Source organism: Pteropus alecto, unplaced genomic scaffold (assembly GCF_000325575.1).
Source record: "Pteropus alecto unplaced genomic scaffold, ASM32557v1 scaffold177, whole genome shotgun sequence".
NCBI lineage: Eukaryota > Metazoa > Chordata > Mammalia > Chiroptera > Pteropodidae > Pteropus > Pteropus alecto.
Genome location: NW_006442207.1, coordinates 6,584,298 through 6,607,860, shown reverse-complemented (window position 1 = coordinate 6,607,860; position 23,563 = coordinate 6,584,298). Strand labels below are relative to the sequence as shown.

Here is a 23,563-nt window from a genome sequence, read left to right as displayed (position 1 = left end):
TCTGCATTTGGTTATACATTTTATTGATATAATGTTGTTGTAATACGTTAGCTTGGAAAGGTTTGCTGTTTTCAGTGAAATAAAACTTTGTATAGAGCTTTGTCTTTAATTTTCTTCAAAATCATAACAAATGTATAACAAAACTTTTCCTGAAAGAAGTCAAATGAAGCCTGACACTTTCCTTCTCTTATAAGCACCAGTAGTAAATGTTTTAAATGAAAATGTTTGATCAGACTATTAACTATCAATAGTTTAGGCATAGGATAGATAGTAAGTTTAAATGTTTTAATAAATAGATAATAAGTTAAAATATTATAATAAAAGAAAAACTTGGTTTTCAAGTGGAGATTTGCTACTTGGGATTTCTCTTATGAATGATTTTATGTAGAATGAAACAGATAATCCATGTACATTGCAGAAAAATTTAAAAATAAAGTTACCAAAAAAGATATAAAATAATCCCACTAATGAGAGGTAGCATCACTGTTAATATATTGGCATATGTCATTGATACCCAGCTGGTACAGGAGTACTGATGGTCAGCTCTCAATACCAATACCCACATACAAAAGTGTGTTAAGAGTTGTTATTGATGAAAATGTGATTTATAAATGAATATGAGGATGCAGGAAAAGGAAGTAATGAATCACTGGCATATATTTCACTTTTTTTCTGTGTATAACTATATTTAATTTGTAAACGAAATTAGGATTACACTATTTCATCATCTGTTTTTATTATTCAATGATAGATATGTTTTTACCATCTTCTCTCCTGGACTTTTAAAATAAAATTGTGGATACTTAGTCTTTTAATGATTTAATTTGCTGTTATATTAAGACCTTTTTCTTCTCGTACTTGATTGCTCAGCATCTCTAGAATTGCTGAGCTTATCTGTTTGGTTTTTTTTTTTTTTTTTGGTAGACTATAATTAGGTGTTTATTCTTCCATTGTGCTCATGAGCATCCACATTTTATTCAGTGATTTCTGTACATTATTACAAAATGGAGAAAACAACATATTTATCACCGCAACCTTTGAAATCCCAAGTGTTGGTCATACAGATATCCAATACAGATAATCATATAAGGAACAAACTTCCAATTTAACCTCAGAATAAAACGTAATTACTGTATGAAAAGCTTTAGGAGCTTAGAATTTTTGTTGCCTTTTCTGTCTTTCTATATTTGATATCAAAAAAGGAAATAAGGTTTTCTGTTTGTTTAAGAATTATCTTTCTGTCAGGAGGTATATATAGGGCTTTGTTTTTGTGGTTACACTTTAGATGCTTCTTTTTATCTTTGCCAGGACAATCAGTTGACTTCACTTCCCTTGGATTTTGGAACTTGGACCAGTATGGTAGAATTGAATTTGGCCACTAATCAGCTCACAAAGATCCCTGAGGATGTGTCTGGTCTTGTTTCCCTTGAGGTGAGTACAAAGGAGCATTTAGAACTCAGATCCTTCCACAGTTATCCAATTAAAATAAGCAGTTTCCAATTAAAGTTTCCAATTAAAATAAGCAGTTTCTATTTAGGTGAAGATCATAATTAGAAATGTTAGAGCTCTCCGAAACAAACGTACAGGATGTTTGTTAGGATAATGAGGTGTTGACTTAATCTGGGCTCAGTGCTTAATTACTTTTGCCTACTACAAGTGAGTAGGTTTGAGTGCTATAGAGTATTTTTGAAATAAAAAGTCTCAAAAACTTAGCATCTTTTAGAATGTATTTTTTCCCTTAATTGTTTAAGAACTGCACCGTTGTCTATCAAAAATAATTATGGATTCCTCAGATTGGCATTCAAAACCCTTCATGTGATTCTGGCCTACTTTTTCATTCTAATTACCCACATACTCTTACTTTCTAGTTAAAGAGATTATTTTCTTATTTGGAAATGTGCATATTTCTAGCTTCATACATTTAGTTTTATTGTTCTCAATATCTAGAATGCCCTCTTCCCATTCTCTTAATTTTTTCTTTTAAAATTATTTTCCATAATTAAAGACCAATCTTATTATTACCTCCTTAGTCAAATATGATTTCTCCTGCCTCTGAGTCCCTAGAATTTTCATTCTTTTGATGAAAAAGCTTACTAATAATAAATAGATGTTTTTAAAAATTTCCTCTGTATCCATGTTTTTTAAAAATCTAATGTCTTTGTTTATTATTTAGTAAGATGAATTAGTATGGCGTAATGGTTAAAAGCATGAGCTTTGAAGCCAAACAGATTTGGGTACAGTTCCACTTTTATCTTCTTTATTTATGGATTTATCCTGCCCAAGCTTCAGCTTCCTCAGCTGTGAAATGGAGATAATACATAGTATTTGCCTCATCAGGTTGTAGTTAGGGTTAAATGCAATAATGCATATAATGCATTCAGTATAGTGCCTTGCAAATAATAAACTCAATAAATGATAACTACTATTATTATTTTTTAGTCTTATTGTATATATATTTTTGTGTGTGTGGGTAGTACACTTTGGAGGACATAAGTTGGCATACAAAATTAGCCAGAACCTCATGTAGAACTTTCCATTTAGTACTCTTTTCACTGTCCCTATGCCCGGGATTGCTTCTACCCCCTGTACCCTTCCCCTGCCTATTGTAACTTCTCTGAGAACAAGGACTATCTTCTTCAACCCTTTTTTGCTTCTTCAATGTATTATAGGATGCCTTGCAATGTAATAAATATACTACAAATAATAACTGTAGTGGATTGATGTAGGCAATCTTAAGTCAGTTGTTACCTTCCTTAAATGATGGTTTGTAAGGAGTTTGAATAAGTAACTGGTTTCCTATTAGACATTTCAGTATGAAAATACCATTAACTATATTAATCTTACTGCAAGTAGTTAATAATTTTTCATGTTTTTTGTAATTTAAATTCCTTTTGCTTGCATTAATTTTCTTTTTTTTGCTTGCATTAGTTTTGACAATCAAATACAGTCTATTTTTGATAACTGTGGTGATTTTTTTAATAGAGGTGTTTTATGTTTTATAATTGAATATTACCCTGAAGTAAACCATTGATATTTAATGTTTAAAAAATTAGCATTACTAAATAAATTTTAGGCCACACAATGGTAGTATATAATTCCATTTCATGAGTTACCAAACACTATCAATAATTTCTCTTTAGGTTCTAATATTATCAAACAATCTTCTAAAGAAGCTTCCCCATGGTCTTGGAAACCTTAGAAAGTTAAGAGAGTTGGATCTAGAGGAGAACAAATTGGAATCCTTGCCAAATGAAATTGCTTATCTTAAGGATTTACAGGTGAACATCTTGATGATTTTATTGTTATATAATTAAAGTTTGGGGTATACATTTCAAATTGCACATTTTTCATAAGAATTTTATCTAATTCTTAGACTGGATGATTTTCTTCTTATAGCATTAGGGCTTAGTTTTATGTTCATGTAACCTAACTGCTTTGGTCTTCAAATAATACTTTTTGAAAGAAAAACTTGGGGTGGTTCTTGTCCTATCCAGTATAATTTCCTTGTTAATTTATCTTATTGGTTTAGTAGATATGTTATTTTAAATTTATGTCAGTTGTAGGAAGTATATATGTAATCATCTTTTATTTTGTTGATCTTTTAGAAATTAGTCTTGACAAACAACCAGTTGACCACTCTTCCCAGAGGCATTGGTCACCTTACCAATCTCACACATCTAGGCCTTGGAGAGAACCTACTTACTCATCTTCCTGAGGAAATTGGTATGGACCCTTTGAATGCTTGACTCTGTACTAATATTTGCTCTTGCGTGTTCAAGCAGTATTTCAGATAATTATGACAAATCTATTGTTTTTGTCAACTGCGGTTACAGCAGGCTCAAGGATTTTTTTATAGAGCACCAGTAGTTGGATGGTTGTAGGTTTGGGTTAGATTTCATAGGGTTAATATTGCATTTGAGAATGTTTTAGCATACTTCTTTTTTCAATAGGTTTAACCTTAATTTCAGAGAGTTATTTTATATTTCTTCCAAATTTAAAAATTACACACGCTTGTTTTAAATTAGTAATGTCTAATGCCGAAAGAACATTTCCTTATGAGGTTTAGGATTAATAATAATATTTGGTTAATATTAATATTTGAGAATACTTTAGAATTTTCTAAGTGTTTTTATACCCATTATTTCATATAATCAACATGACCACCTTGAATTTGAGGTAGTGCAATTTGTAATCCCATTTTATAAAGAGAATTAATTGTTTGAAGTCACATAGGAGTTCTTAAATTAGTAATTTCTCTTGAATTTTTATAAGACTTTGAGCCAATCTGATGACGTATGTTGAGAAGCAAGATCTCAAATGCTCCCATATTAGTAATTTCATGTATTATTTTATCTTGTCTATACCATGCTGTCTAGAGTCACTATAGATTAGTGGTTAAGAATGGTTTTGAAGTAAAATAATTCAAAATCTGGCTCTGCAGCTTTGGATAAGGTAGGGAAACTCTCTAAATTTCAGGTTTCCTGCCTGTAAAATAAGGATGATAATAGTAACTTTTCATAGAGTTGCTCTGAATATTAAATAAATATGAAATGTAAACAAATCTATTACTTAGTAGCCATTATTTTTATTAGTCTTCTACATACCACTATCAAATACTACAAATTTTGAATTGTAAAAATTGGCAACACTTGAGGCAACTTACACTTTTATTTCTGGCATATTTATTCAGCTGGCCTCATTCAATTGCTTGAGATATTTGCCTAGAAAGTATGAGTATCCTAAGACAGTCTAAGAAAAAGTTTTAAAAGATTATATAAATTGATGTTTGGCTTACTGCCAAATATGTGATAACTGTCTTAGTGAAAGATTTATGCCAAGTGACAAAAACCTTTGCACATGAAGAATTTATTAATGAGAGATTATCACATCATCTACAATAGGAAAGTGATCATAGGCACTGACTTACCTCTGGAGTTTCGAAAAAATACATATGCCAAGCTGTCCCAAACAGAATCTCTGGATGTATGGCATGTGTATTTTTCTTTTTTTTTTTTTAAAATCTCTCCAATCTTGAAAACCAACCATAAAGGAAGAGATTCTGATTTAATTGGCATGGAGTGTGACCTGGACAGGAGGGTTTTCAAAATCTCCCCAGTTGATTTACATGCAGCAGAGTTTGAGACCTATGGTTGTAGAGAGTTTTAAAATTAGGAGGAGAAAGTAAGAGGCAATGTGTATTTAGTATATATAATACCCAGGATAGCATCATGCCATTGAATTTTTTTAGTTGTAAGTAATTTTTTAAAAAATAATAATTGATTTTATTTTTAAAACAGGTACACTGGAGAACCTAGAAGAACTGTATTTGAATGACAACCCCAACCTGCATAGCCTTCCCTTTGAGCTGGCTCTTTGCAGCAAGCTTTCAATCATGAGTATTGAGAACTGTCCACTCAGTCACCTTCCACCTCAGATTGTTGCTGGGGGTCCTTCTTTCATCATTCAGTTCCTAAAGATGCAGGGTCCATATCGTGCCATGGTCTGATAGAAATCTGCTGGTCCCACACACTGTTCAAAAATAGACTGCCATTAATGTTTCATATCTATATCTGTATCTATCTATGTAGATATTGATATATTTGGCAGATTTATAAAGACTGCATTATGTGTTTCTGCTAATAGAGGAATCATAGCCATTTAGATTTTTTTTTCAATTCTGTACAAAAGGCTTTTTATAAGTTTTCTTTGCTGAACTTGATGGATGTTTTTTGTTGTGTAATATGATATGCCAGTTTGCTTATAACATTTGCAAACAAATTATGAATTTATTAAATTTAAGGGGCAGAGGTAGTATAGATATACTTTCTCTTAGCAAAAATAATGGGCAATAAATTTTGTTGCAACTTTTCATATACATTTTCCCCTTACCAATTGTCAGATCTTATAGTATTATAGGCCCTGAGGGTAGAATTTTTCTTTAACTTATTTTGAAATTTGAGATTTAAATTTTATATATTGTTTACAGTCAGAGTAAATCACTGGATTTTTTTGTTGTTGTTTTGATTTGCTCTGTTTTAATCAGTCAAATCTAGAGTTTATATCCTCTGCTAAAGAATTTGTATCAGCGGGTTTAAATATTGAAAGATATGTGCTTGTTGAAACAACTGGCAAAGGAAAAGATACAGTAAAAAATTCTAGAATTTCATTGTGATTCTCTGATCAATTGTGAAGCAGAATATCTGAAGTGAGTCTTTGGGTTGGGAGGGGGTTGAGACCTTTTCTAGTATAAATATCTTTTCTTAAGTTTGGGGAAACAGAAACTTGTAGTGCATAGGAGTTTTCATTTATAAAAGTTGCAGATTCATAAAAGAATAATTTGGCAAAAAAAAAAGACATAAACATACACATTCTATATATGTATATACAATGCTATATAGATATGTATTTATTATATCATAAACTACAATAGGTAACTTTAAGGATTTCTCCCTAGCCTTGTACAATGAAAATGAATGTTTTTCTTTGAACACTGCAATATATGTATGTTTCAAGGTTATTTAACAGTGTACTATGGTTTTATATCTTGACTTGCCTTGTACATCTTTCAGATCTGGAATATCTGTGTCTAAGCACAATATCTTCACACTGTGCTGTATTGCTGCTGAACTAAATGCACTTTTCCCCACATGTGGGGCACTGGCTTCAAACAATTCAGTTCAGTACCATTGATCTTAATCTCATCTTTCTTTTCTTTGTAGTTATTAATACAGTTATGGAAAAGAGGCACATTGCATAGAAACCATTGATAGTTCAGTGGAAGTTCTGTAAGATGTGCATGTGCTATTGGATATATTTTATTTTGCTTTACTGCTTTTTAAGGCTAGCAGTACTGTAAATTTGTGCCCATTATACAGTATTCTTACTTTTGATAGTGTCAGTCTAAGTCAATTATTGAAGAGACTCACAGAGCAAGTGCATTCTAGATAAAACCTTCCCATATAATGAGTAACTTACGTATAATTACATATTGCTGCTTGAATTTCTTTTTTTTCCATTTAGGTGGGCATTGCATTTTGAGTAAAACCATTTTTGAATTAAGGCTATGATATTAAGATAGAGGTTTGGAATGTTGTTTTGCTTTTCCTGGCATTCAAAATCAGGACTAAGTTTGAGGTCGAACCTATATTCGTAATTGGCAAGTTTTTGGGGAACAGCTAAGAAATGGAGGGCAGGTGAAGATATAAAACCTAGAATGCTTAAATGTGCTGTAAAACTATTGTAGATGTCACTGGATTTTACTAAGTAATATCCTTGCTTCTTTTTTTCCCCATCTACTGTGGCTTTTCAGTTAAAATTTTGTTTATAAAAGGAATTTGTTTATTACAGCTCTACCTAGAGCTTGTGTGTATGTGTGGTTTTTAAAAATCTCATATTCAGGTATGCTTATATATTAAGATGATGGAACTTGAACTTTAAAGGGAGTAACCTAATGTCTTTTTTTAAAAAAATGGTTATTGTTTTTTAAAAATGAAAATAGATATGGTTTTTAAAACATTTTGGTTCCCCTACCTTCATTTATATTAACCTGTACTAGAAATGCAAAATGAACACAGTTTTACATGTAGAAGTGATGTTATAGGCAAACCACATATAGCTGAGAAGTTATAAAACTTTTTAACAAGCATAAAACATATGCCCGCATATGGCTGCCACCTTGTAAGAGCCCGTGAATTTCATTACTTCTAAGAAGCTAAAGTGGACTCTAATTGGGATATCCTTGTGAAATCAAGATAGTTAATATTTAAATAGTTTGAATGTAAGAGAATGACTACATGTGAGCTAATACTTTCCTGGAAACTGCAGTAAGACCAATTGGCATGTCTAAAATTCTCATTTCTTTTAAAGAAATTAGGTTTAGTCTTTCCAGTAGGCTCAGTAAATAAAAAAAAGAATGTGATAGAATGTTACATTGTAAAATTGCTGTTCTAAACTTAGCTTTTGTTAATATATAGTAGCAAAAGAACAATAATAACAGTCCTTTTGTGGTAGTTTAATACTTTTTAAATCCCAAATGATTATTTCATATCGACAAAGTGGGGGAGGTGCTAAATAATTTATGGACTTGATAAATACAAATGAAAGCAGTAGAAATAGAAACTCTTGGAGGAGAAAAACACTTAAAACTTTTATTTATATTTATATTAAAAGGTAGATAATGCAATTGTAATGAGCTCTAAAAATGTAATTGCATATTTCTAATTTGTCATAAAGCCTGAATCATTTAAAATGGATAAACTGTTCTACATCACAATTTATCTAGTCTTACTCTGATACCTTTGTTATAACTGTTGCTTTTCATCTTAGTTATTGCTAAGCCATGTGTCCAAATTTCAGCTTGCAGAATTTGTAATTGTTTATTAATAAGAATGGGTTGTAGTAAAAATGTGCAAAATGGGACACTTTGAAATAGAAAGGGGGGACTACAATTGTTACGTCGGGCTAACAACCATACATCAGAACTGTCTCTGGAAAACCAGGACATACAGCTACTCTTGCATGATTAAAATTAGAGGAACAAAATGGCACAATCCAAAATAAGCAGAAGAATAAATTCCTGAAATTTTCAAATTTAAAATGAACAACTTGTGAAGAAAGGTTTCCTTCTGCCTACAGCAGAGGCTAAGGCAGTATATCAAATATCTTAGCTAAAACTTTGCTCTTTATTCTTTTGGTTAATTTAGGCTTTAAGAGCCAATTTGGACAATTGGAAAAACATGTGACAATATTTGGTTGATTATCATATCTCTGAGAATTTGAATATGCAGAGTTGTGACATTGATTTGGTGTTTAAGGAAGTATCTTGAATGTTATTGAGAAGATATTATGAGACTTTTATAAAATAGATATCAATACTTTGTTTTTTAATATAATGCCTTCTAAACCTGATAACACTAACTCTAGGGGATCATTTATGAGTTTATTTTAAACTCTGAAATATATGTTGAATATAAATAGGTTTTCTGGGGAGAGGGAGATTTTTAACTTTTAAGCTGAAGTTGATCATTCGTACCCTTAAAAGAACTTTTTCTTTACAGGTTAATATCTTGTTGACATTATACATTCTAAATTTAAACTTTTTAATGTAAATACCTGTTAGTGTCATGACTTCAGCTGGATGGGAGTTTATAGTGTTCCAGTTTGGTAGAAGGAATAGTGTCTACTATTGAGAGTAGTACAGACTAGGCTGTTGTGTAGAGGTTTTGCAAATTGTACAGTGTACAACACTACCCATTAGGGGGATTTATTCACATCATAGATTTGTCTATTATGAAAGTTATTCAGCAGATGGCAATAAGCGACTTGTTCTAACAAAATGAGTATATTTTGTCAAAGTTCTGAGAGAGAGAAGAGAGTCCTGAGAAAGCATTTTTTTCCTCAGTTGCACAGTGGTACTAGTGGGCTAATAAGGAGATTCAATCTTCGTGCAGATTATTAGAGCTCCAGCCTAACAATCCTAATAAGAATCGAATATTTAAATGACATTATAAGCATTTTATATGTTATAGGTACTACCAAAAATGACCCCGGAAAACCTAATTAGAGTCTATAGGTGTTTTATCAGTAACCATTATTTATATTTCATATGTTCTCTAATTTACTTTTATTGTTACTGGTATTTATGTGGAGAATTTAACTGTCCACTGGTCTGATTAGGCTTAATATACAAATACCATTTGCATTAATTGTCTATACCATTTTCTTTTCATAATTTTGTAGAAATTATTCAATAAATCTATCTATCTAGCTGGCACTTAAAACCTGATATCCACTACCAATGGGAATGTTATGTGTGGCTCAAATCATTTAACATTTGTCTTTAATAGAATAGCATACTAATGTATAATTTTTCTTCATTTAGTAATTTTTTTCTCACCTCAAAACGTTTAATCATAGTTCAGAATATTGCCTTGTAATTGCTGAATAAGAATGTAACAAAGTATTTTGTGTGATAGTGTCCTTTGATTATTTTAATTTGCACATCAGAACTTGTTCTTAATCAGCTACATGATAATTTGCACAGTACACAGTTTACAAGGCACAGAGCTCTGCAAAAATGATAATATCTGAAAACTAAATAAACAGTTTTGACTTTTCTCCTAGTAAAGATCAGGCTTCCACTGTCGTTTAATAGGTCTTGTGCTGTGGTACATACTTAGCTATTCTGAATAATGATTCAAGGCTAAAAGGTGTAAACAGCCTTCAGAAAACGTACTTTTACCTGAATTGTTGATTATTTTGGGTATATAAAAATTATCTTAGTCATTCTTTACTAAGGTATTCAATATGAATAATGTAAATGTTTTGCCATTGAGTCTTTAGAAAAAATTCCAATGCTATATGTAATGCTAACTGAAGTTGGACATGAAATCAATCTTTGCAATGTCATCAAATCACAAAAATGTGGAACTGAGAAATGATTCTTCACTACCATTTAACCTGGAAAACTTTAAGGCAGCAAATGGTATTTCATAAGGTATACAAAAATAAGTACACAAAAGATGCAACAAAATATTTTGTAGGGTCAGTAGTAATCTTTGATATAGTTATTTATATTGTTTGTATTTACTATTTATAAAATCCAAGCTATGGTTTTTAGCTTTTTAAAAATACAGTATATAATGAACATAGTCTATAATGAAGATTGTCCTATAATGGAGACACTGAATTATTAGGAGCGATTGTCCAATTTTCTTAGTCTTTATGAAGAAAATGCTTTTTGTTTTGTTTTTGTAACCTTTCATAAGAAAGCCCGGTTTGCTGTTTAAGGTATCCTGGTAACTAAAAGTGGAAATTGAGTGCAGGATTTCTAGAAAAATAACATTGTGATACTGGCTAATAAAGAACGCCATTTAAGTTGTGTTTTTAAACGTTTCATGAGAACAAAAGCCATAAGGGTAAAGGAAATCTTACCCAGTGGGAACTGTTTAATTTGCTGAAGAAAACTTATCAGGGACGGTAACAAATGTTAGTCCTATGTACAACTTGATTAATTTTCGTCTTTCCTCTTAACATTCTTTGATACATATTTTTTAAAAATCGCCGTAGCAACCTTGAGAACGGTTAGAAAGGAATCAAAACTAAAGGCCAAGCAGCCAGATGGGAGGCTGTTGGAGCAATCCAGGTGAGAGGTGACAATGGCTTTGATTAAGATTGTAGCCATGGGGATGGAAAGAAATACACATTTAAGGGAGCTTTAGGAAGAGGTGTTAGTAAAACTTAATGATTGATTGAAAGAGGTGAGTTAGCTAATCAGAGGTTACTCCTATGATTACGGCTCAGTCATCTGGATGTATTTACTAAACTGTGGAACTTTGCAACAGGACCTGGTTCTTTGGTTTGGATGTAAGGAGAGGATCCAAGGGAGTGTTGAGTAAGCAATTGAATACTTAAACCCAGTGCTTAGAAGGTTAGGTCTGGAAACAGATGCTCCAGTGTGTAGTTTATAATTGAAGCAAGAATTTCCTGGGGATAGCAGGTAGAATGGGAAAAGGATGGAATTCGGATTAACTCCAACATTTAACTTTTACGTAGAGAGGAGCCCACAGAGATGGAGAAGTAGCTGTAACGGAAGTGGGAAAAAGGAATATTTATGCAATAGAATAGCTAATTTCCTTGAGTTCAGTTCTTCCAACCTCTCAGTATTTTCTGCTTCAATATCATTTTACTTCCCATGCCTGTTTTTCTAGGACTCTGCACTATATAAAATGGTTGCCACTAACTAGCCACATGTGGCCATGTCAATTTAGATTAATTAAAATTAAGTAAAAATTTGTAATTCCTCAGTCACACTATTCATATTTCATATCAAGTTCTCAGTAAGTGTATGGGGCTGGTGACTACTATGTTATTTGCTGATACAGAACATATCTGCCATCACAGAGAATTCTGTTGGACAGTGATCCTAGTTTATAGCCATTGTCCGTAATTAGTTTTCAGCTCTGAAGCTGAGATAGAAATTGCATTAAATGCTTGTTCTTCAGGTTGGGCCCGTGTGTGATTTTACTGCCCCAAAGAAATGGGTGAAGGGTACCAGGTGAGGGACCTTACTGGCAGCTCTCCGTGGATCTTTCTAATTTTTTCTTTTTTATTTAAATTTGATTCTCTTAAATCTTATCTCTAGAGATGGCACCTAAAGTTTTAATCTATTTTTCTTCATTAAAAAAATTGTATTGCTTGTTCTTTTCCATATGCTAGTTATTTATTCAACTTATTTGTGGTGGCCTTTTCTCCCTTTTTGCTATTCAACTCTTTCTTTTTAGTTAAATCTTTTGGAATAGACTAGATTTGAGGTAACTGGCCACATCTATACATTTATTTTTAACTCATCTTTGAACAAGACTGGCTTAACTGGTCTAGCTAGGTTTTTTTGGTCTTAGCCTGGCTAACAAAAATCTGGCCTAGAAAGAGAATGTCTGTATTTGGGAGGGGCACAATTCTGAAGTACACACAAAGGAATTTTGACTTGAATATCATTACATTTAGATTAAGTGATTAGAGTATTGGCTATTTAATGACTTCTGTAAAGTGATTAGACTCAAACTTTTTTACTGAGATTAAAAAACTAGTTAATTGAAATTACAAGCACAGTAATATCTAATGCAAGTATATATTATAAATATTACCTTCAAAATTAGGCAATGTGAATGTCCAAAATTTTTTAAAGATTTCACCTGATTGAATAAATGGTTACTTTAAATTTCCCTGTTGAGATTAGAGATAAGAATCTGAATGCTTGGATTTTTTTTAAAAAAAAGTAAGTTGGAAAATTAATTAGGAAAAAACTCCTAATTTTAATGTAATTTATATTTTAGAGTGGGAGTTTTAATACTCAGTATTTAAGCATATAAATGTCCAAATTTGCTGTCAGAAGTAGCACTCAATGCTTGAAGCTAGTCTTGTAGTCTCTGAAATTTGAAGGTGCACCGGACGTGTGTGCGAGTACACATACGTGACTGAATATGGGAGAGTAAAGGCACAATAGTGTAAACAGATGAAGTAAACTTTATGTTTCAACTTAGGCTGGTGGCTGATTTGTAAAGAAGTTCTCTGGTTTTTCTTGAGTTTGGAAGGTCATGTTTTGATAAGTTTTATTTATAATAGATAATATGCTTTTTAACTGGTACTACTTAGTGCAAAACAGTGTTTATCATACATCTTTTCTTGTCAAATACACGCTCCAGACAAATTTTTGCCATTGAGGAGGTCACAGTCTAATGGATTTTACACTTATTTGAGTAATATACTTTTTAAAAATTAAGAATAGCTAATTTCATTCAGAGCTGTTTTTCTAACCTCCAAAGCACCTCCTGTAGCTGCTTAATATAAGGCCGTCCTGAGGTAATTAAGCACTTTGGTCGGCCTTTTTAAAAGTACTGCTAGACTTCGGTTTATAGAAAATCAAATAATAACATGAAGAGTTATGGATGAGCCTGGGTTTGGAATGATTAACATTTTCCTTTAAAATGGTGACTTCTTTTTTACTTCTGTGAGCATCAGCTTAGATGTAAATCTTCATCTTTTGGCCTTTGATGTCAACTTCGAAACTGTACAATCAATTCTTCTAAGTAACCCTTCATCTGGATTGCAGATGAAAACTAAATGCAACAATTTTCTAGTTCTCTGCTTTTGCACAGTAATAACTTATCCTGTTCCCTTTCCCAGGGTGTAATTAGTCTTACCACATTCTTTAGGTGTTACTGTAGATGAGAGAGCTGAGTAGTAGAGTTTACTTTTTTCATTTTATATACACGTACACGTACATATGTCCTTATATACACACACTCTTCATGAAGATTACATTTCTCCAGCTTTTCTGGCATATTTGAATACCATGTAGTAAATACCAGCTTTTTAAAATGCACAATTCTAAAACACAAACAAGTCCAAGTTCCTTGGCAGTTATATAACTTTTATCTACTATGTACTATTTGTCCAAGAGCAAATTTTAAAACTATTAGGATTACTAGAAATCCTCAATTTTTATTGAGGATAATTAGGGATTCAGGTTACTTCTGACAACCTTTAAGATCTTAACTTTGGTAATCATTTTTTCCCCACTTCTCTGGTTTTGGTTATATTTAGTTGTTTTTAAAAGATCAGCTGTTTATTATTTTAAGTAACTAAACTAATTTCCTCTCCACCTTGCTGTTCCTTTGGTTTTTATGCAAATCTGACTTCATTATCCTTATTTTCGAGCTGAGGGAATATCTAGGGTAACTGAATGAGTTACATACTGATGCACTCTTATGTCAACCTTGAATTAGAGCCTAGGTCTCTGACTTCTTATTCAGTATTCTTTCTGCTCCATTGTATTGCCTCCCCATCTCAACCATAGTTGAAATAGGCCAACGAAGTGAAAGCTGATAAAGTAGAGCCTTGATTAAAACAGGTTAACCAGGTAAAAGCCAAATTAAAAGTTTTTCTTATTAAGAATCTATAAATTTGGAAAACTGCATTGTAACCACAAATTTGAACAATTTGGATTGAGTTGTACACTCCTTTCCTTCTCATCCTTTTAAACCAAAGGCAAGATACAAGCCACAAAGTAAGTGCTAGACTTAAGTCTATAATTTATCATTTATATATGTAACTGCTGCTATTTGTGTGAGTCATCTCTCATGTTGATGATAGTGAAGTATTTAATAAAATTTTAGTTTTGGACAAGGTCGAGGATTGATAAGTTCAGAGTTGGGGATTCAAAGAAATCACAGGGATCATTTATCAGAGCACTGAGGTTCCAGGACAAACCGCTGCTCCTAAAATCGTAGAGATGGGTAGATACCAAGAATCTCAATGACCAGAGCAGAAACCCATGAGCAAAAACATCCATGACAAACAGTGCTAGTAGGAAAGACTAAACCGTAACTGCTGGCTCAGTGTGAACAGGTCAGAGTTACAAACTTCTGGTGGCACAGCGTGATGGCCCCACACAGGTGTGAGTTGCCTCTAGGTGCCCAAGCAGGTTCTCACAGTGACTATCAGAGAGCACTCTCCTCCTCCTTCCAACATGGGGAAGGGAAAAGCAGCCATTTTGAAATATACTGAGAGCATTTCTATCCTGAGCAAGCCGGGCCCGCAAGAGAAACTGTTGTACCAGAGCATAACCTGCTGGGGTTTTATCCGGGCCCAACTGACCTGGGGGAAGAGAGAGAATCAACTATAGTCCCCACTAGCTTTCTATGTGGGAGAATGGAAATATCCGGTTCTAGTCTTCCTATTCCACTAAAGAAGGAAAACCTTATGAAGTGTTTACTTTTTGGTCACAGCCCAGGAGCACCTCACTAAAAGGCAGACCTACTCACAGGACTATACAACCTCCCTACCCCCACCCTGCACACGCACATACACATTTTACCTCGACATTACAGAAGGCCTATTCGCATCAGTTCCTTTTACCCAATCCATCACGACTAGCTTTCCACAAAAAGTTACAGGGCCTACTAAAAGGAAAATTTAAAAAAACCCTCAGCTTGAAGAGACGGCACCATCAGAACCAGACTCAGATATCACAGGGATGCTAGAATTATCAGATCAGGAAGTTAAAACGAATATGCTAAGGGCTCTAAAGGAAAAAGACGACATACAAGAATGTAGAGGTAATGTGAGCGGAGCTGGAAATTCTAAGAATCAAAAATGCTAGAAATAAACACAATAACAAAAATGAAGGATGCCTTTGATAGGCTCTTTAGTGGATGATACAGTTGACAAAAGAATCAGTGAGCTTGAAGCTATGTCAGTAGAAACTTTCCAAATGGAAAACAGAAAAAAGATGGAGAAAAAACTCCAGAATACTCAAGAATAACTATGAAAGGTGTAAGGTATGTGTAATGGGAATACCAGAAGGAAAAAGGAGTTCTTTCAGCATTTGAAAATAATATTTGAGCAATAATAACTAAGAATTTCCCAAATTTTAATATTTGTAAACAATATTTGAGCAATTATGACAAGGAATTTCCCAAGTTTAATGTCAGACACCTAAATCTCAGGATCTCAGAGAACACCAGGCAGGATAAATACTCTTAAATGTTTACCTAGACATATCATTCAAACGGCAGAAAAATCAAAGATTTTTAAATCAAAAACAGTCTTGAAGGAAGCAAGAGAGAAAACATGGAGGAGCGAGGAGAATAATTGTATCAGACTTGTTTATGAAACCATGTAAGAAGAGAGTGGAGTGAAATATTTAAAGTGTTGAGAGGAAAACAGAAAACAAAACAAAAAAAACCCCACTAACCTAGAGTGCTGTACCCCCATGGAATTATCCTTCAAAAGGAGAGATACTTTTTCACACGAACTAAAATGTAATGAAGTTGTCACCAGTGGACCTGACTTGCTTTGCAAGAACTGCTAAAAGAAGTTCTTAAGAGAGAAGGAATATGATATAGGTCAGAAACAATCCATATAAAAAAAGAGCATTAAGGAATAAATGAAGGTAAAGTAAGATCATTTTTCTTTTACTTAACTGATCTAAAAGATAACTTATTCAAAATAATAGCAATATATTTGGCGATTATAGATTGTGGATAGGTAAAATGAATGACAGCAATGTTATAAGGCATGGGAGGGAGGAATTGGAAATACTCTGTTATAACGTGCTTGCCCTACCCATGAAGTGATATAATGGTTGTCTGAAAGTGGGCTTGGATTAGTTGTAAATGTATATTGCAAATCCTAGGGCAACCACTAACAAAAATTAGACTAAAGAGTATACTCAATATGCTGAGAGAGGAGAGAAAATGGAATCATATAAAATGCTCAATTCTAAACACAGAAGGCAAAGTGTAGAAGATAAAAGAAACAAGGGCAATTAATAGAAGCTAAATTAATGATCACTTTAAGTATTAACAGTCTAAATACACCAACTAAAAGAGATCGTTATATGTTGCGTAAAAAAAACCCCTCTAATTATAAAGACATAGATTAAAAACAAAAGAATGGAGAAAGATATGTCATACTAATGCTAGTGAAGTTGGAGTAGCTATATTAATTTAAGACAAAGCAAACTTCAGAGCAAGGAAAATTATCAGAGATAAAGGGGAATTATGAAACGATAAAGGGGTCAATTCTCCAAGAAGACAATGATCTTTAATGTGTAGGTGCCTAGCTACAGAGCATCAAAATATGTGAGGCAAAACCTGACAGAACTGGCTAGGAAGATGAACCCACTGTTATAGCTGGAAACTTCAACACCCTCTATCTCTAAGGGACACATCCAGCAGTCAGGAAATCGGTAAGAACATAGTCGAACTTGACAGCACCATCAACCAACGGGCTCTGACATCTACAGACTACATCCAACAGCAGAATACACATTCTTCCAAATGCACATGGAACGATCACCAAAATCGACCATATTCTGTGCCATAAAACACACCTCAACACATTTAAAAGAGTAGAAATCATACAAATATGTTCTTAGACCATAATGGAATTAAACCAGAAATCTGCTACTGTTTGCTTCCCCCCACCCCTTTTTAATTCCCCCCACCACTTTCACCCCTGACCTATGGATGTTGCTGTCTTCCTCTTTTTTTTAAGAACTGGATCTCTTAAGGCAGGGCATCTCCTTCCACAAGCTCGGGGCGCCTGGCACATCTGGGGTATGGTCTGTGGCTCCACCTGGGGTGAGAACCCAGGACCTTCTGCGTGAAAAAGCAGATGTGCTAACCTTTACACTATGGGGCCACTCCCTACTGTTTGCTTTTTAAGTAGTTACTTTTTGTATTTTGTCCAGATGTTTTAGTTGTAACCATGGTGGGGGCGGGGGGGTGGGGTGGGGAGGCTCTAACAGGCTTACTTTTCATCTGATGCTGGGAGTAGTTATATCTATTTAAATTTCTCCATTTTATTTTTCATTTGTACATGATCAGACAAAGAAATGCTTTATTGCCTGAACTTGGAGTGCCTTCATCATTGAAAATTTTTTGTGCATTTTAAAAACTCAGTTATTTTATTTAAAACTCAGTTATTTTATTTAAAACTTTTGAATATATATAAGGGTAACGGAAAATATTCCTCTCAGAGACTGCCCAGTCAGTGAACTTGGCAGTTGTGTCCTATTGGTGATTATCAGCATCAGTGTCTAGCACGAGGTCTGGTTCATTGAAGACGATCAAGAAATGTTTTTGTGTGAAATTAAAGCTCTAGCATTCATTCCAGTCAAGCATCTTGTTTGCACAAAACAGAAACCTACTCAAATAGACTGCCGTGAAAAGAGAAGTAGTTCTGTAGGCTCTGGAAACTCATGGAATCCCCAAACAAAAACAAGAGGTGGATCTCGGCCTCATAGCCTTGAAGTCTGGGACCTGGAGTGCTGGCAAAAGCCAAGACAGCTTCTTTCTCACGTGCGTTTTGGAAGACTGCATGGTTCCTTACATTTCTCTCTGTGCATCTGCTAATCTTTCTTTACTGAAAGAGAGACAGAGACAGAAAGAAATCAGGTTCCTAGTGGGAACAGATGAGCCACTGCATCGACCTTGCCCAGTCAGCTCCACCCCTGGCTTGAACTGAATTTCATTTAGATAAATTAATCCACTTTCTGTTCTACTCTAACCAGGTTTAGTTGGGCTTTCTATTGCAAAAGAAAGCACCCCCAAACAGTATCACGTTATTTACCCTATTTATCTAAAATTCCATCAGCTTTAAGATTCTGTGACGTTCCTTTCTTTCTCCCGGCTCTTTTGTACCTCCAGTCCAGTCTGGTGCACGTCTGACTCAAAAGCAACAGAGGGGAATGAAAGCTCTCGAAAGAAGGCAATTTCCAGCGTTTGTGTCTCACACATTTTAGTCCTTAATGGCCCTGTTGGGAGGCTTCCCTTCTTAAATCCAATTTTCTCTGAACTTCACATTTGTGCCTCTTCATCGTATACCCTTCCATCTCATGAACAGTTCAAAACCATTGACTTCCACCCTTCCTTTGCTGTTCACACAAAAATGTAATAAATACTGCTAAAATCCATTAAAGTCCTATCTTCTCACATCCATTTTGTTTCAAATTCTTATTTCTCATGCTAACTTATTAATTAGCTATCAGCCTTTAAGATAGGCAGAGCTTAGGATTTATTTGCATCTGTTTGAGGAAAATTCAGATTAATAAAGGAGAAAGTGTTGCCAAATAAACAAATGTTCCTAATGCATAACGAGCACCTATTAAACGCCAAGCACTGTTACGTATTTTCCACGTATTTGCTCATTTAATCTTCGTTTAAGAGTGTGCATGAGGTGTGTGTATTTCCCCCTTTTCCACATCATGAAGCAGGTCTAAAAAGTTCAGTAAGTTAACACAGTCACTGACAGAAGTGCGACCAGAACCCAGGTTCATCGTACTCCAAAGCCCAAACTCCTAAGACTTCACTTCACTCTAATGACTCCCAGACCCTGACAGACAGGGGTCTGTCCCTTTAGGAAAGAAGAGCTTGCACTTGTGTCATTAAGGAATGAAAAAAAGGAATCATTTCTAGGGAGCAGTGATAGCCAGACCACCTCTTAAATTGTGTGTGTGTGTGTGTGTGTGTGTGTGTGTGATGTTTCAGGCATCATGTCTCCTTGGTGTCTTTGAGTGAATGTGAAGGATGATTCACCTTCCCTAATTAGATTAATGGAATGTTAGTTTAAGAGTTATTAATGTTGGTGACAAATGTCTCCTTTATACACAAGGGCCAGTGGCTCCGGCTCACCTGTTATGCCTGAGAACAAAAAGCACTCACTCACCATAACTGTTTCAAGCTTTGCTTTTCCTTATGCTTCTGGACAAAGCGGACAAGATAATTCACCTGGATACAAGGGGGAAAGATCACTTATTTGTGATGACCCGCCTGGAGGACTGCAGGAGGTGATGGTAAGGTTTGTGTGTGTGCATAGCCCTCAACAGCCACGCTTTAGTAGAAACGCAAACATGCAGGGTCGGGCAGCAGCAAGGAGCCTGGTGGGAGCCCAACCTTTCTTCACCTCCTGAAGGTAGGAATGATCCAGGCACAGACTGCCATTTTCTTGGTCTTGGCTAGAGGCCCTTGCAGAGGCAGAAAACACCTGGCTTAATCTTCCAGCCTGGGGCAGGGTGGGCTGGCACTTAGAGCCGAAGGCGGTGGCAGGACTTCTCACTTGTTTTTGTGAGTGTCGCAAGACTGATCTGGCAGTCCGTGATGAGAAAGAAAGAAGGAAGGTGGTAAATAAGGTGGTTCCTTGTGACAACGCTCTCTGGAGTTGATGCTTTTCTCTCGGCTTACATCCGCCCTCAGTAACAATGTGATCCCAAAGGGCTCCAGCACAGGTACAAGAAAGTGAAGGAATTAAACGATCGCTCAGGGGAAGCATGAGATCTTTTTTCTAGTGACTGCCCCCCGCCTCTGTGTCAGCAGTACCGCCCGCAACTTGACGTGTTTGTAGTTGACGGCGGTGTTTGGTTCTAGCTGTGCTCATGGCACGGACGGCAGTGGAGACATTGCGTTTCCCACCTGCTCATCACGTTGACTGGTGAGACTGTGTGTTTACGTACTGCCTGAGTGCGTGGCTGTGGCCTCTGTGTGTGAGGGCCCGAACTATTCTTTGTGAGGGTTGTATCACAGCCCAGAAGTCCAAACTAATGGGACACATAGTTTTTTCTCAGTCGAGTCTTAAAAACAACAAAAAAAGCACTGTTAACCACCTCTACCCAGTTCCCTGCTCCCTTTAGATGAAGTCAAGTTGTATTTTGGTGTTGCCTGGCACTTTAATTGCAGATGTAATTCCAGGACAAACAGATTATTTCATGTAAGCAGCTTTTATTTATGGGTAAATTGTCTAGCTGATGGTTATAAATAGAATATCTTCCACGACTTTCATGTTCCTTTTAGGAAAAAAATATTGATAGGTAGATAGATATCGAGAGATATAATGAGAGAATTCCTATACATGCAGCCCTGAGCTCGTTAAGATTCCTCAACTTAATCCTAATTTTGGAATGAAGTGCTGGACATTTGAGCCACTTTCTACTAGGCCTCTTACCTCATGGTAACTTAACTGTAAACTACCCATTCAATCACCAATTCTTTCACTCGCTCATCACACAAACGTTTGTCAAGTATCTTGCCAGTGCATCTTATATTTTGGTATTTATTGAATTACTCAGATAATTGTTAAAAATACAAGTAAATGCCTAAGTCCTATCCTAGACCTGCTGGATCTCCAAGGGGTAGGTTCCAGAAATTTGATTTTTAAAAAGCCTGTTTTACGTATGCTCCGGGAATTCAAAGATGGACAGGACAGTCCTTTCCCTTTATTAGACCATGGTACAAAAGAACAGGTAAGCTTGGGCAATAAGCCTTCACCCGAGCTTTGGAAGCAGTTATACAGGCACCCATGAGAGGGAGGAGCTGCTTCTACCAAGGGAAGGCCAGTAAGTCCGGAGTTGCACAACCAGTTAGTGTACTGCTTGCTCACCAGCAGGCTGGCCATTGGGAAATGTTCAGCCTGTGTAGAGTGTGCCTGATGCCTCCTCCAACGCCGTAGGCATAGGCCGTAGAATGAAAAACACGTCCTGTTCTATACTGTCCTGCTCTAGCGGCCATGAACGGCCAAGGAGAACGGGGATATTGGGAGGATCTGCTGGCTCATTAACACTCTCATTTCTGATGAACCTCTTGCCGGTTCCTCTTTGTCAGTGTGGCAAGGGGCAGAGACCCATAGAAAGAGAGGTAGAAATCTTGTTGGGCTTATAATCGGGAAACATGGGGTCCACATCTGACCCTGCTACTTATTAACTGGGCAGTCCACTTAGCCTGAGACTTGTTTTCTCCATCCGTAAAGGCAGGTAATAATATCTACACATTAGAGCTGTTTTGGGAATAATATAAAATAAATGGTACATGAACTACTCAGCATTGTGCTTAATGGGGGGGGGGGTGTCAGTGCTAAGAAATAGAATTTATTCTTATTAATAGTAGAAATAATAATAGGCCCTTATTGTGTGCTCAGAGCTGACTCTTCCTCGGGCCATGAAAGTCAACCTCCATGTTTATAGCAGCTTGCATCTGTTCTGCCCGCATCCCTGGTGGGCTGTGACACCCTTCTAGTTGTCCCGCCAGGGCAGTGATTCTCAATCTGAGGCCCATTCTTCGTAGCTCAAATTGGCTTGATGAAAGTCCTCAGGTCATTCGGACCCCCCTCCCTGCCCTCACCAAGGCTCTTGCTCATCACTCCTGCCCCCCGCCCCACTGAGATGTATTGCTTAGAGAACTGAGTCTTAAGCAATGTGCATATTAGCATCTCCTTAGGATGCTAATCCTAGCACCGATCTTAGCACCGACTTGATGAATCATAATTACCCCCGTGGAGCATCGATATGAGTATTTTACCTTTCCAGGCAATGTTAATATACAGTTCTGGTTAAGTACTGTCTTTGTGGATGTCTCTGCTCAACGCTGTCTCACTTGGCTAGCACAGTACTAAATCTTCTAGCAAGAAATACTGGTACCCAGCAACTTTTCAAAGCTCAGAGATATACTGACCCTGTGTGTCAAAATAAGGAGGCAGAGCTTTTGGTGCTGGTGTACATTTGGCAAGAGGAAGAAGTCTGCATATAATATAAAGGAGCTCTGTATATAACCCTGGACATGATGCACATTCAGTATTTAACAAAGGCACCGATTATTAGTATTAATAGTTGTGTATCGGTCTCACAGATCCTAGCTCCTTGAAAGGTTTGGTTCCATTTTAGGAGAAAAGACCCCGAACCCAGGAATTAAGAAACCAACTGGCTGTTTGGGAAGCATTTATAAAACGTGACAAGAGGTGTCATGCAGAGGCTAACAGCAGAGGTTTGAACTAAAAAAAAACAAAACAAAACCAAATAAAACCAAAAACGGTGGCCTCTGTTTTCATTTTGCTTTTTGCTTCTGAAATGAGAAAGGAAGAAGATGGGCAGTGACTGTCTCCCAACACTCAGTCTCTAAGTTCTGTAAACAATACAGCGAACCCCAGATTGCCACGGGCTTTGTTTCTGTTTCTCTCAGCATTCATACTTGACGTATGGGGCTCCTCGGGTGCTGTGCGAAGATGAGTATAACCACATTTCAATCTGAGCCTCGTGCAATGTTTCTGCTCCTGCCGAGAGGCTCAGAGCTGAGATCTGAGTAGATGGGAAATGTTGGACACAACAGAGGGAGGAAATTCTGCCTTCTCGGCTTTCTTCAGATTCTCCAGAAAAGGGGATTAGAGAAGCTCCTCAGAATTCAGACTGGAAGGGGAGTTCACCCCACTGCAGCAAAGATTGGGAGATAGATAAAGGTACTGCAGTCAAATGAGGTGTCTGTGATGTACTTTGAAAAGTACTTTAGACTTCGTGACTACCTATGTCAAGAGCAGCAGCATCAATAACTATCTTCCCCTGGGGTTGAAGGTGATGCTCAAGGTCCAGAATTTAGTTCCCAGTCCTGGCCAGACCTGATCCTGCATCCTGCTGGGCAGAGGGGCGATCTGTTCAATCCTTGGGACTTCCAGCTGGAGCTGACTACATAAGGTATTTGGTATAGTGGGCCTTGAAATAAGGCAACTTTTCTTTAGGTCC

At 35.8% G+C, this 23,563-nt stretch overlaps 1 protein-coding gene across 3 annotated transcripts in view; it reads left to right on the top strand.

Moving 5' to 3' along the window:
* Positions 1–7,515, top strand: part of SHOC2 (SHOC2, leucine rich repeat scaffold protein) — a 67,644-nt gene extending 60,129 nt beyond the window's left edge. For 2 of the 3 annotated variants that reach the window (XM_006920859.3, XM_025039196.1), the window contains 4 exons: positions 1,309–1,431; positions 3,141–3,278; positions 3,606–3,723; positions 5,298–7,358. In XM_006920859.3, the coding sequence (XP_006920921.1) occupies positions 1,309–1,431; positions 3,141–3,278; positions 3,606–3,723; positions 5,298–5,506 (588 nt within the window). In that variant the 3' untranslated portion in view covers positions 5,507–7,358. Of the gene's footprint in view, positions 1–1,308; positions 1,432–3,140; positions 3,279–3,605; positions 3,724–5,297 lie in introns of all 3 variants that reach the window. The other variant, XM_015596334.2, reaches the window with a different exon arrangement.
* Positions 7,516–23,563: the final 16,048 nt, after the last annotated feature.